The sequence below is a fragment of the Komagataella phaffii genome, chromosome 2 (genome assembly GCF_000027005.1).
Source record: "Komagataella phaffii GS115 chromosome 2, complete sequence".
Lineage (NCBI taxonomy): Eukaryota > Fungi > Ascomycota > Pichiomycetes > Pichiales > Pichiaceae > Komagataella > Komagataella phaffii.
In genome coordinates, this window is record NC_012964.1 from 1528083 (window position 1) to 1542821 (window position 14739).

Consider the following 14739-nt stretch of genomic DNA (forward strand, 5'->3'; position numbering starts at 1 on the left):
TAGAAACCTGTTGTAAGTAGTAACCTCTTCTTTTTTGCCCGAATCATTTAGAAATTGTCTAAATGGAAAACCATAATGTTTTACTTAGTAAGTACAAAACAACAATATTTGTTGGTGCACTATTCACTACTTTAAATAATCGACGCCAAACTACTTCGTAAATAATTCGGATCCTTAGGCTCAATTAGGCTGCTGCTTGCTACATTCAGTGAAATTTAAAATTATACCAATTCACTTTTTGACTGGTTAGGGATTAATTGCTGGATTGACCTAGAAGTTTACTTGAAGTAAAAGTTGTCAGCTTTAACTCTTGTTAGTTCATTGATTTGTTAACGGAGAAATGGTGCGTAAATCTGATAATAGCTAACTGAATAAAACTAACACTAGTAGTCGATATTTAGGGCAGTCAATGTTGAAGACGATGAAGGTGACGCTGAAGATCATACAAAAGAGCTGCAAATCGAAGAAGGATTTAGAATTTTTTACAAAGCTTTGAACTTGCAGAAAGATGCACAATTACAAGAAGCAGAGCAATTATACAATCAGCTATTCTCATTGAACATTATGCAATCGGAGACACCAACAATATCTCCCGTTATACGAACGTTAAACTACTTAGCCTACCGCAATAGAGGTATCTTGCGGTTGCATATTTTACAGTTCACAGCAGTCAAATCGAAGCCGACTGATACGCTTCATGATGAACTCTTGAGCCTTCTTACTTTGTGTTTGAAAGATTTGGTTAAGGCTCTGGAATACGAGGAAGGAGATAGTTTCTTAACTCAACTGTTGTATGACATTTTCATGATGCTCGACTACAAGAGAATTGCAAGGTACATAGTCGAATACGAACTGATGAAATGGGACAATCAATATGGATCTGAGGATGAACTTCCTGTGTCTAAATACAACATTTCTAGAGGTCAGCTACAGGATACCTTGAGCCTCTATGATTTTCTTCTTCAAAAGTTTGATGATAACATTTGCGATAGTGGATTCATATCTAATAATCATATTCAGTCGTTTGAACGAGTACCATCGAGGAAGAGGAAAAGGGCAAATTCGATTATTAGCTCGATCTCTTCTTGTAAGCTAAATCCTTCAAATAGGTCGTTGTTTTCAATTGATCAGAAACACTCTTTCAAACTGAAACCTTCATCATCATGGGGCCTACTGCTCAGCAATATAGAAGTGCTGATACCGAAGTCTAAAGGAAAAACAAAATGTCTTGATGATTATTTACTCACCGACTTTCCCATGGAAAGAGTCGGTTTAGAAGCTCCGAATGGAGACGGCAGAGACTTGGCGGACACTGAATGCTCTGATGATGAGCTAGTATACAGAACGCCTGATCCGCCAGACTACGCAACCTCGCAAGATGCATCAAAAACCAAACTAGATAATTCATGCCATAAACGTGAGGAATCACATGAAAAAGAAAGATCCTCTTCAAACGAAGAGCACATGATCAACCCCGAAGCATCCTCCTCCAATAGTGCCGCACTAGAAGAAGAACACAGGACACATTCAAGAAACAAGAAAGGAAATGAGAATCGTGGGAATCTAGATGTTGTTACAAGTCCCAACTTCAGGGGCAGCCTGGACGCTCCACCTACTCAGTCAGAGGCACAAAAATTCAATCGTAGTAGTCGAAGCCGAAGGAACATAGATTCTCTTTCTGTTGTAGTTGCAATGGATGATTTTGCTCATAATACAGAGTTCATCAAATCATGCAACATCTTCTTAGCCTTATGTCCTGGCCACATTCAGCTCTTTGACAACACTGAAGCATTAATTGATGAAAAGTTGCAATCACGAAGAACAGATGTGGCGATTCCTATTCCAGATATTGATTTTGTTAGTATTTTGAACAATTGGACCCAGAACTGTTCTGCGTTATTGTTACTTAACATTGAAATGGAAGGTTTTGAGAATTTTTCGGTGATTGACATTCTAAGCTCGACGTCTATTAATGATTTTGATGTGGCAATTAGAAACTTCAACGATCTACCAATGGTCGAAACAACGCTTAAAGAGTTCTTGGCGATGATTGAAAACAGGTGTTTGAACGTATATCAATTGAAGTATCTTGTATTGAAGCAGTTTTTCGGTCACAACGATGTTTTGAACTCTCGTATCATAACTGATTATGAGCTGGAGAAGGGCGCTCTAAAATCGCTCCGGAGAATAATGGATTCTGTGGATGTAACGCTACTCAATAATATTCGGTCCTTTTTGAATCGCCAAGATGGTTCAACAATCAAGTTATTTGAATTTTACACCATCTCAATATCGTTCACTGAGCAGCTTGTAAATGACTACATTTCACTCAAGATGGTTATGAAAACGAAGAAAGATTGGGCAAGCAACAAGTCTCGATACAATGAGCTATTAAACAGTGCACATTGTGTTGAGGGAAGAATTTTGAATTGGAGTTCCATTGTTCGTGATATTTACTTCTTGTTGCGGAGAAGATCATTTTCGGATGTTGTTCAAAAATATTGGTTTCAATTCAGATGGGTCCAAATATCATATTCACAGTATAGTAATGACAGCTCTCTCACTTATGCGAGGCTCCTTTTGTCTCGCTTAGACAAGGAATTAAAGGAATGCCATATCAGTATCGACACAAGTTACATTAATAATGACCATATTTCGATGCTTAGCTCAAGGAATGCTGGCATTCAATTGTCGAAACTCAATGTTTTGAATCTTTTTTCTTCGATCATAGACAATAGTGTAGACAACGCAAGCACTCGTATAGAAATGCTGGAATCGCTACTTGTACAAAGATCTCCTGTTGCGGAAGAATATTGCGAGCTGAACCAATTCATTCACGGGTCGTCTATTGAGCTCAAGTTAAAACTTTGGCAAATTCTACTAAAGCACTATTTTGAGGTACAAGACATCCCAAAGTATAACAAAGGGTATAATCTTGTTATTGCTTTGTTGGAGCAAGAGTTACATGGAGAATTCTATAAGAATGCGGAGTTTTTGCACAGGCAAAAGCTATTACTAAGAGTATTAGGTTTCTTTGGAGAATTTACAATTAAGTTTGTCAGCTTACTGGAACAGATCAAATACAGTGAATCCTTGGATCCTGAAAGCATGCCTTTGCTTGCTACATTTGTACAACTTTGTGTAGTAGTTCTCGTCCTCGAAGATTTTGCACAGATATATGGTCAAGAAAGTTTCTCTAGAAAATCTCCGAGATCTTTTCATCGGCTCTCTGATATATTATGTGCCACGTTTTGTTTGTTTTTTCTGTATTGGAAATCTCTTTTGGGAGCTGCAGCAGTGAAGGAGAACATCAATGATTTTTTGAGCTTACTTCACAAAGCACTTGGGGATCGTGCAATATGTGACCGTGCTAATGGGATATTTCTAAAGGTGCTCCAGCGGGAACTGCTGACCCTTGACTGTGACGATTCTGATAGTGAACTCTTCCAATGTTTCAACTGTAGGTTCGGGGTTTCCTTGTCAAAGGAAAAATTTTCCCCATTCAACCATAGGTGCCATCATGGACCTATGTCCAAGGACGACGCGTTAAATATCTCGCTCTACATTCTTCCCTATATTTTCAACAAAAAGAATCCGTTTTTATCGCCACCCAGGTCTGACATGAAGATTCTGCTAGACAGGATTCACGACGTGCTAGGTAACCCGAACATTGATCTAAATGACAGGTTCATGATCAATACTGCTAAAATTGAATCATTTTTCAACAACATGATGATCACAGTAAAGACCCTTAAATATTCTTTTCATGGGCTTTTACGTATTGAACTTCAACCCCTGACAGAATGGGATCTGGCTGAGGTGACTCAAAGTGGCCTTTACTATTTGCAAGGATTGACAGCTTTGAATCTTTTCAAGGTGAGAAAACGCAGTATGCAAGGGAGGTCGGCAGAACTAGGATTCGTTATCAAGATGCTAAAAAATGATCTACTATGTGGTAATAATAGGCTAGAGACTTGGCTTTGTCTGGGACAGTGTTATACTTTTTTATTTGAAGATGATGTGATCTGGACAAGCGATAAACTCAACAACGAGAACAGGAAGATGGCAACAGCAGTGTATCAAAAGAAAGCTATTTTGTGCTATATTATGGCGATTAACGAATACTCCAGAAGCCACCGCTTAGTGAAAATCAAACTCTCAAAAGGAGTTTCGCATGCTCTATTCAGTGGATTTGGAAAGCTTTTATTTGGCGCATTGGTCGAACCAATGAATAAACTGGCTCTTCTTGTGAATTCGACCCCCCTTTTTGTGAAGCATCAAGGAGCCAAAGCATATGAAAAGCTATCAGCGAACAATATCGGAGATTCCCTGATGTACAAAGTATTAGAACTATCTTTCCAGTTAGCTATCAGAACCGCTGGCGATGACTGGGTTAATTATTATTACTTAGCTAAGGTTCAAAGGAAATTGGGCTATTCTGCCCATGTTGTGGTCCGCACTCTGCTACTCTCCTGTAAGGTGTCTTCCAAAAAGAGCACTGAAGTGATAATTGAGCCTCATTACAAATTGGTGAGCTTACTTTTCAAATTTGTTTTAAAAGAACAGAAACTTACCGTTGCAGAAGGATCAGAATATCTTGGAGAAGATCCCGTTGTAAGTACTCTTGGTAAACTCGTCGAGTGTGAAGATGATTTTGCTAGACAGTGTTTGCAGGGGTTATCCAAATTGAACCAGATTGATAAGAGAAACTGGCAACACAAACCTCTTTATCGCTCTGCTAGGATTAGATGCGAGATTTTTAATGACTTTCAAGGAGCCAAAAAGGAGATGCTTGCTTTGGTGAATCTAAAAGCTCATTCCAAAGCTCTTGTTTCCATTTGGAAACCAGAAAATGAAATTCCTGGTAAGCATTTCGTATACAACTATACTTATGTCATATTTTTTGTTGATATTCTTTTCGAACTGGAAGATATCAACAGCATGATAACCTTGTGCAAGAAGCTTAGGAAAATAGGCCAGAATCTGGTCCAGCCATCGAAAGCATGGGACCATGCATGTACCAAGTTGTGTATACTGGTACGAAAATACTGTGGAATGGATGAAAAATATACTGAGAAAGCTCTGGCTATTTATCATTATGGTGAGTTGTTGGAAAAAAAAAACTTTTCCTAGAGGATCTTTCCAAAACAGGGATTATAGATTTTGAAAACAGGGTAGATTACTATCTTCTTTTTGAAATGTCGGAATTCAGGAGGATGACTAATGGATTTGCTCCCACTGGGATGGTTGATGATACCTTTTTTGGAATATATTTGAAAATTTTCCAGGAATGGGAGCGTCGCAAAGGTCTCATTGAGGTCAATACTGAAGAAGTGAAGAAATACAAACCAAAAGTTGCAAAAAGGGACATTTTGCCTTTATGTTCCGAGCTCCTAAAGCTCGTCTCCAAGGATCTAGTGAGTCTAAAGCCTCAAGACTTTGACTTTGAGCTAAGACTCAATTCTGGGCTGAGACTTGATGAGCAGAACCATGAAAACACAGTAAGCTTACTGAATGAAGGGCCAGAAGCACTACATATATAGGTTTGGGTACTACTAAGTTGAAGGCACTCAATGGGGCGGTAAAAAACAGAAGTTATACCCCAAATTGCTGTTCCGAAGGTGAGAGCATATCCTTTTTGTGGAAGAGAAACTTTCAAATGTAACTCTTCTATCGAGATAAAACTGTTCTCTTTTCGAAAGATAATACAAGTGTATAGATGACAACGAGTAGGAAATAAATGGAACAAATTAGAGAGGGCGATAGACAATTTTCTTCATACTTTAACTAAGTGATAGGTAGCAATAAATTTTCGAGCACAAGAACCATCCAACAACGTCAACCTAATGAAATCATAATCGAAGATATTGAGGCAATCAAAATAATGTTAAGTAATCACTTTTCTTTCAAGTTTATCTAATACTTGAGGGCGACAGCTCCGAAATGATATGGTGATGAAGTTCCTGTAAAATATGATGCGCAAAGTTGATTGAACAAGCAATCCCAACATTCAAGAATCTTAGCTCACAATTTTTAACTTTGGAATTAAACTTATCATTCTCCCCTTTGAAAATTTTCTCTAAAGATTCAAGGCCTCCAGAATCTAAATCCTCTTTGTTTACGTTGATGAAAGTTTTCACTAAAGTTGGTACAGCAGTCCAATTCTTGATTTGTATATTAAGCGTAACCTTTCTCTTTAGCTTCAAATTTTGATTTTTACCAGGCTTTTGAAAAGCATTAGACCAGTAAATCAGCGAAAACCAATTGATATCGTACATAAATCTTGTCCATTGTAGGTGCGATTCTACCTCGCTAGACAAATCCTTCTCAAGGTGGTTCACGAAGTTAACTAAAGAGAATGTAACCTGCATATAATTGATCAAATGATTTATCTTGGTAGAAAGTGGCATTGTCTTTGTTCTGTTTTGAATCATAGATTCCATCTGAGGCAAACAAAATCTATGTGGACTAGTTTTGGAAAGAACAAGGCTTACAGAATCCCCCTCTCTTAAAAATGATACATGTTCCTTTCCATAAATTTCATTACCAACTTCAAATTTCACCTTCGAAAGTGTTACATCTAAAGCTTTGATTGCAGCTTGCTGATCCGTCAATGACAAAAGATTGATCATTTCGGTGAATTGGTGAATTAAATGGAGAGAATCTCCTAATAAATTTGTAGATATTAAGGAAGAGTGGACGGGAAAACTTATCTCTTGATATGTCCTGAAGAATAGGCAATTCTCCTTTGAAGAGAATGTAGCAAAATTGGCGGTTCTGTAGTTTTCAGTTAAAGAATCGAACATTCGATGAGAAGGCAAATCTGTGAGTTTTCCGAGAACAAATAGCTTCAGAACGTCTAGAGTGGACACATCTAAAGAGATGAGGATGGTTGACTCACATGAGGGTATTGCCGTCAGAGAGTGATTGTCCAACACTAACAAAGGACCTTTGGCAGGCAAATGCTTCTTGATCTCTGATGATAAGGACAACAGAACTCTGTCGTGATCTTTATTATCAACAACAAAAACTTTGGTGTTATAATTATTTCGCAACTCTTCCATAAGTAAATTAGAAACCAGTTTTTCTGTTGTCATATTGCTTAAATCCAGCAACATAGAATAGTCATAGTCAGCAACAGAAACATGGATTTCTTCAAACCATTGTATTGACCACTGACCCATGACAGATTTAATATAGGACAGCCACCACTGGATTTTAGAAGAAAACCCGTTAACTCCCACAATCAAAAACCAACCACCAGGCCATTGCTTCCTCCTATAAAACTTGAGCTTATACAATAGAAGACTGCTGTCATTGAATGAAGAATTCATTAAGTTGAATAATTTGGTGTTTATAGATAGACGTTTCATTTCTGCTGTTGAAAGGGTGACAATATCATTACTGATCCACCCAGTGGAATTCATTGTATATGATAGTTCGTAAAGCTGTGTTTCTAACTTGATACGCAGCAAGTTTCTGGTGGTGGATTGGGGATCAATGTTAATTAGGTCCTCAATTTCAACCATTTTGTTTGAAGATGGATTTGTAAAATACCCTAAACCAGAGAGGGGGTCGATGCTATATATCGTGGACTTCGTAGGTGTTAAACTGAAAACAATAGAATCATTTGTGTAGTAGGTAATAACTTTTGATCTGTCTAAGAGTAGCTCATCAAACTGTAGAACAATGTGATCAATGATTTGCTTCACATGTTTATAGGTAATTTGCATCAACAAGCTCTCCATCGAAATTGTTCCTGCTTTGTCTGCTAGCTTTATACCATCAGCCTTTTGCAGAATTCCTCCTTTAAACCATTCGAAAGAAAGGGTATCATTGTCGCTTACGCTGATCTCTATTGTTGGCTTTCGTAGATTTCTTTGGTTCCAATACGTTAAAATGATCTTGTTTTTATCAGGATAGTAAACTGGACTCAGATCTGACTTCCAAATATTCACCTTCAAAGTGACCAGCTGCCGATAAAGTAGATAGAGCTTGTAGCCGACGGAGAATTTGCATAGTAGTCTGCATAGGCGCTGCAACGATTCCGTGAGACTTTTATGTCTGGGCAGCTTTGTTTCTGAATCATCTTCATTCGTCTGTTCCACTGGAACAAAATCCACCCTTAGTGCCCTGTTCGCTTTTTTGAACAGTAAATTTTGGGTACCTTCATCTAAATGAGTGGTCATTGTCATAAGTTTATTATCCAAAGAACCAAAATTAAAATGAAAATAAACCATATATAACTGATTTTCGTTCTCATCCCCAATACTGAGACTGGTTTCAAAAAAGTTGCTCACGTGAAATGTTATTCTCCCATTAGCAACTTTGTAGTTCCGTAAAAGAAAAGGTAACTCTTTTGCCATTGATATTCGGCTCGCTAGTATGACGTTAACCTCCTTGATAGTTCTCAAGATCAATACGGAACTTAGCTTCTTGCTCTGAAGAAAACCATAAGTCTTCAATTGTGGCCGTCCTTTCAATACAACTTCAATTGCTGTTCGCAAATCGGGATTTGGCAGTTTGGCATCTATTAAGGATAACCCCATGAACTTCATTCCGTGGGCAACATTTCCGATCTCTAATATCAACCTTCGCAAGTGTGCAAATAACTTGATCAGCTTATAAATATCATCTGCACTTTTTGCCCATTTACTCAAAACAAATAGGCGAACAAAATTTTCTCGTATAGTCACTAGTACCTCCAAGAAACGTTTTTTCTTACTGTGGTCATCCTGATTCGATTGTAAAATTTTTATACTTTCACCAAGTTCTTTATATACATGCAGACAGTAGGTAGAGAGTATTTGCTTCAGAGGAATGATGTTATCTGTGACTTCTGAGATCATGCCGCAAACACTGATTCATAAACTCTGATCTCTTTGGCCAAACCGTAGGGCTTACGAAGTACTTCTCACCAAAGAGGCTCTTAGCAAAAAATATTCGGTGATGCGTGTGTTTATCGATTTCCCAAAAACTCCACAAACACGGCTCCTTACCTCAAACAATCGGCAGTCAAAATCCTAATGAGAAGAAACATCTCGTGATTGGTATAGCATAGGCCGCTAAGAAAATGAATGACGATTAGTTTACTTGATACCGACTTTTTCTGGAAATTGAGTGGTTGAAATTTGCAGACATTGTACGCTTGTTAATAGTACGTGTACTTTATCCAATTTCCCCAATTGGGCACTAAAGTGTAACTTCTATGCTCCATTATCGTAGCCCTCTTGATTAATGGTAAAAAAAGAAGGCCAACAGTTTTTTCCCTCTTCGGGATTGTTTTCACCGGTCTCTGAGTTGCCGTCTCCAGTTTCAGATTTATTCTTAGTCAAGAGGCGTCAGAATGTATCATTATTTAGTACCACAAAATCGCAAAGAACGGTGTCCGAGTTTCGGAAAGAATACTTGAACGCCCACTCTAAAAGACAGGTATCTACACCCACTGAAGTTACAGAACAACCAGATGATTATGCGGAACAAACTGAAGGGATTCAATTGATTCCAGGGCCCATTCAGGAGAAAAAAAAATTAACTGTAGAAGTAGACAGGTTTCCCAACTTTTTTTTAACTCTCAAAGATGGATCCCAGCATTTATTTTATGGAATCCAGGATTTGGGTGAAGGATCATTCAGCAAGATATATCTTGCGCAGACCGTTGAACTTCCAGATCCTGTAGCACTCAAAGTGTTCACTAGAATTGTAGAATCTACCAGCTACACGAATAGTACCAAAGAACGACAGGAGATATCTACCAGTCGAGAAATACAGCTACTAAGTAAATTGGATCATGAAAATATTGTGAGATATATTGGATGCAGTGTCACGGACAGCTGTTCTATTTTAGCTCTCAACTACTGTAAAGGAGGTGATCTTTATCAGTTTTTGGTGGAGCATCGAAACGAGCTACAAATGATTGTTGTCCAAAAATTGACAACGGATATAGTGATGGCTATACGCTACCTCCATCATAATAACATCGTTCACCGAGACATCAAGTTGGAAAATGTATTAGTTAATTGTACTTACGAAGAACTCAAAAAAATGTACGAGGACGAGACATTAGGCACCAAGCCATTACTACAAGTAACTGATTTCGGACTGGCCCGTGAGATCAGCCCAGAAAACCCTATGCTGACAACAAGATGTGGATCAGAAGATTATGTTTCTCCTGAATTGCTTATGGGTATGCCCTATGACGGGCGGCAGTCTGACTGCTGGTCTCTGGGAGTGCTTTTTTATGCTATTTTTGAGGGTCGATTGCCCTTTGACCCTCCCCCTTCATATGGCGACCACAACAGGGTGGTTAGTTCTGCTAGTTATAAACGTAGAGCAAAGGCTTCTCACCGAATCGCTTTAATGGATTGGTGCTGGTTTTTATTTGAGTCGGTTGGAGACGAATGGGAGAACGCGAAAGTTGTCGTTCAAAATTGCCTTTGTAGGAGGGATTCCAGGTGGGATATTGATCAAATCTATGATAGCAAGTGGTGTCAGCCTTTTCGCACATTTTCGGTTTAGTAATATTGTAATACTATGATGGTGTCATGAATGATTACTGAGTTTCAAACCAGTTTTCAAGGTCTGAGGTGCTCTTTTCAGGTCCCACACCCACCGCCTTGCCAGTCGTGTAGGTATTTTGTGCGCGCTTAGTGAAAAGTGCAGGTTTTCAAATTTAAACCTCCGGCTCAGTGAGACTAGTAAGCCTATGTGCCTAATCTATGCGTTTCATCACCAACAAAAAAGAGAATGAAATGAAGCGTCCCAAAAAGTTCTTTAGGCCGTTGTCTATGCTACGGGCGAAAACTGAAAACTCAGGGGATGAGTCGACTGACGGGAATGGAAACGATATGGATCATCTCCAACTTCCATATTTTGGTGACCAAGAAGATTCTGAAAGTGATGAAGAGTTAGGTAGTTGTCAGATCGATCTAGACCATGCAGAATCGATTATTGGAGGATCATCTGTAATATCAAGGCATGAGGGCGGCAATCACAATCAAATTGCTAGTGGCAGGAATGAAGACGCTCAGTCCACGCACAAGGTTTTCTCATTTTCGTTACCATTTGCCGGTTCTTTTTCACCAAGGTCTTTACCACGTTTGGCTCGTTTAAATCCGTTCAGCTCTAACGAAGATCGAAGGCAACAGATTAAGCTTAAATTGACAAGGCAGGAGTCAATATCAACCTTGGAAGAAGAGTATTTATTCAAAGATAGGACGTTGGACAATTCTAGGGTTACAGCGATAAAACGAGCCCTCACCCCAACAAACATAAAAAAGGAGATAAGGTACCATCTCACATATGCGGAGAGACCTCAATGGGAAAGGATCTTTGAAGAGCTAGATGGTGACGTGCTCGTATTAGGCGGATATCGGGGAAGTATTCTTCGTGACACCGCAACCAAAAGGCGCGCTTGGCTACCTGTAGTTAAAGCGGGATTCAATTTCAAAAAGATTGATCTTTATATAGGACCTGACGTAGCAGATGAATTGAATGTTGAAAGCAAAATTTATCCTGACGGAATTCTATCGCATATTGGACCAATCGACATTTGCAAAAAGCTACTAAAAAGGTTAGAGAACTCAAACGCTACACTTCACAACTATGGCTATGATTGGAGACTTTCAGCCCACCTTAGTTCACAAAAATTAACTAAGACCTTGCAAAGGATAAACAGGGAAAATGGTGGAAAAGGTGTTCTTGTAATCGCCCATTCTATGGGCGGACTCATAGCGCATCACTCTATGCAATGCAACCCTGAACTATTTAGGGGGATTCTTTACGTTGGAGTTCCTTCTAAATGCCCCAATGTTTTAGGTCCAATTAGATTTGGTGACAATGTATTACTATCCAGTAGGATCCTGTCTGCAGAAGTAAACTTCATGATGAGATCAAGCTTCATATTTCTACCATTAGACGGAGAGATTTTTGTTGATAAGACAAAAAATAATGAGAAAATTCTACTCGATTTTTTTGATCCTAAAACATGGGAAGAGTATCATCTTTCTAGTTTAGTATGCGAACAGAGAAAGCGCCTGGTTTCTGAGGGTAAAGACTTGATCGAAGAATCTACTGGGCTGGCATTTCGGACTTCTTATCTCGATGCCTGTAGGTACCTAAGTGAAACACTAAAAAGTGCTAAAAGTTTCCTACTAGAGCTTGAATATGATCCATCAAAAAAATCGAGATATCCACCACTGGCAATTGTATACGGTAACAACTCGGCTTCTGTCCGTGAATCCCAGGTTCAAGGCTTTGATGGACTAAAAGCTGGTGATTGGACAGATTTCACGTATGGGCCTGGTGATGGAGTGGTGCATCAAAAATGGTTGATGCCTGAAAAAAGAGGATTTAACATTGTGGGGAAATTTGCATCTTCTGCTGGTCATGTGAGCCTTATGACAGACTTTGATGCAATTGCGAAAGGTTTGATGGCTATACTAAATGCGGAGGGAGAAGGACTGGCTAAGTGAGTGTGCAGATCTGCCTACGAAAGCGAACTTTGCTTGCATGGTTCTTTTTTTGTAAACTCCTCTCTCTAAGAACGTGACAAATTCACTTCATTGCTTAGATTTGATGAAAGAAGCGGAAGACTTGAACCATTGACAATTGCTTGACTGTTTGTGAAGTAAATACACCAAGAGTAGTTTTCTAGAACCGCTTTCTTGGTATGGTCTATCCATGGAGGAATGTGTCGTCTACTTCATCTAGGTCATAATAGATAATTTTTAACCATAAGCTGCAGGAATTACATTGAGCCAAAACCTCATATCTTCCAGACTCTCCAGTTTCTGTGACTTTCGTACCCTGCTCGCTAAGAGCAGTTTCCGTTAATATAAAACCTTGTTCTGTAGAGCATCGCGGACAATCCTTTTCCCAGTAGATCCGTGAATATGAGTTGCTGTAGTCATCCATTGGAGGCTCCTCTTGGACCATTTTGAAATCATCTAGGTCAAACATATCTAGTCCCTCCCCATCGCTTACGACTCCTGCTCGTTTAGATTGTTGGGTAAGTCCCTCATTGTATTCTGCACGAGTTCTTTGATTTGAAAGAACTGCGTAAGCTTCTTGTATTCGATTCACTATGGTTTTATCTTCCATATGGTGGTGTAATGGCTTCTTATCAGGATGATAGGCAAGAAGTTTGCGTTTGTAGGCCTCCTTTATAGCTATTAGATCGGAGTCATCAGATACTCCTAGTATATCATAGAATGACCCGTGTGCTTTCATTTTCTAAAGAGAATTTTGTTATGTTAGCTGTCTACTAACTACCCTTTGAGAAAGAAGAAAACACATACATACCATACCTATCGCAGATGTAGATGCGAAAAAAAGAAAAAAAAAAGGAAAACATCGAACATCACCTGTATCCCAACTAGTTATTCACAGTATGCAAATCCGAAAACGTCAAACAAATTTTGATCCAGTGCGGTACTACATTTCAGGGACATACTTATTTATTAAGCTTATCAACTTCCCATGGGAAACGCAAGCATCCCTTGCAGTATGCTACACTAATGAGCTGCAATTCTCAGCAATCGTTTGCGAAGACCAAGAAAAGGCTAAACAGCAACTACAGATTATTTTGTGGCCCTAGTGACTTTCCGGAAAACCTGAGAGGCCAGCGCTTCAACCGTTACTATATTGCCTGTTCAGTCAAATCCATCATCTGCTCAGTTCGTTTTCACAGCAGTATTATGGTACGGTGATTTTTTGATAGTAACTAATGAGCTTAGTTATTCAGATCACCAAGATCACAATTTATGAAACCTGGAGCAATGTATGAGCTCCTAAGGCCATCCTTTTGTAACAGAAACTCAAGATCATAAGGAATGTGAAGTTTTTGTGGAGATTCATTTATTTTTAGTCGGTCCACCATTATTGTTGGCCAAATTCACTGAAATGACTAGACGGGGTTGCAATAGATTCGAAAACAAAGCTCCCCTTGTTGCTAATCCTAGTCAGCGCATAGTCCACTGGGTAACAATTCTTGTCAAGTTCCAAATCAAGCTCTACCGGGTTTGAGGGCTTCTAGTTCTGCAAAGTACTTTTATACTCTGAGATTCCAGAGATGTCTCCCCTTAGCTACATGAAGTGGCCACATAAGCTACCAAAGGAGCCTCGATTTGACGAAAAGTAACCATGTCGTGATTGTCAGCATTACATCGATCGAGACAAGCTTCATTTTCAGTTGTTTTTCTATGGGTGAAGCTTTGAACTTGTCGTATTCACCAATAACGTTGCCTTCAATGCCGCTTTTGAGGTACCAGAAGCCATAACTTGAATAATATAGACAGGTGAGAAATTCTCTTATACTCTTTAACTAGCAATTGTAAAGGGAAACTCTTTAAGTGACGAACTATACCGAGAGCAGCATACTTAATGAGAGTGTATGGACAAATTGCTTCTTACGTGCTTGTTGAGCTAAACAAATCCAATCAAGAATCTACCAGGACTGAACCCGTGACGATAAGATATTTGATTCTTCGTTTTCATTAAGAGCTGTTCCCAGATAACCCAGACAGAATCTTGACCCGTAGATCGCAACCGAAATGTAGCAGCCAGCTCTCATTTGATATTCCAGCGAGTCTGTTCCCTAATAAGAGGACATGAGGAGTATTTGCAAAGCCGAGTCAACGCTGGCATAAAATTAGTCGTCCAAGATCGAGATACAAAAACTTGCAATGGATTTATCTGGGTGGAAGAAATGGTGCCGATATTGGATAAGGTGTAGTCAAC

General features: G+C 39.1%; 5 protein-coding genes across 5 annotated transcripts; 3 read left to right on the top strand and 2 right to left on the bottom strand.

The window, feature by feature from the left end:
* Positions 1-75: 75 nt before the first annotated feature.
* PAS_chr2-1_0799 (Subunit of the HIR complex, a nucleosome assembly complex) lies at positions 76-5543 on the top strand (the record flags this gene model as incomplete). Its single annotated transcript, XM_002491693.1, has 3 exons — positions 76-87; positions 391-5101; positions 5152-5543. 3 exons carry the CDS (start codon positions 76-78, stop codon positions 5541-5543), a joined length of 5115 nt encoding a protein of 1704 aa, XP_002491738.1.
* Positions 5544-5912: 369 nt separating this feature from the next.
* On the bottom strand, positions 5913-8849 carry PAS_chr2-1_0800 (Subunit of the RNA polymerase II mediator complex; the record flags this gene model as incomplete). Its single annotated transcript, XM_002491694.1, has 1 exon — positions 5913-8849. The coding sequence occupies one exon, from the start codon at positions 8847-8849 to the stop codon at positions 5913-5915; it is 2937 nt and encodes a 978-aa protein (XP_002491739.1).
* A 388-nt stretch (positions 8850-9237) lies between these two features.
* On the top strand, positions 9238-10518 carry PAS_chr2-1_0801 (uncharacterized protein; the record flags this gene model as incomplete). The annotated part of the gene is made up of 1 exon (XM_002491695.1): positions 9238-10518. One exon carries the CDS (start codon positions 9238-9240, stop codon positions 10516-10518), a length of 1281 nt encoding a protein of 426 aa, XP_002491740.1.
* A 200-nt stretch (positions 10519-10718) lies between these two features.
* On the top strand, positions 10719-12473 carry PAS_chr2-1_0802 (uncharacterized protein; the record flags this gene model as incomplete). Its single annotated transcript, XM_002491696.1, has 1 exon — positions 10719-12473. The coding sequence occupies one exon, from the start codon at positions 10719-10721 to the stop codon at positions 12471-12473; it is 1755 nt and encodes a 584-aa protein (XP_002491741.1).
* A 202-nt stretch (positions 12474-12675) lies between these two features.
* On the bottom strand, positions 12676-13230 carry PAS_chr2-1_0803 (uncharacterized protein; the record flags this gene model as incomplete). Its single annotated transcript, XM_002491697.1, has 1 exon — positions 12676-13230. The coding sequence occupies one exon, from the start codon at positions 13228-13230 to the stop codon at positions 12676-12678; it is 555 nt and encodes a 184-aa protein (XP_002491742.1).
* Positions 13231-14739: the final 1509 nt, after the last annotated feature.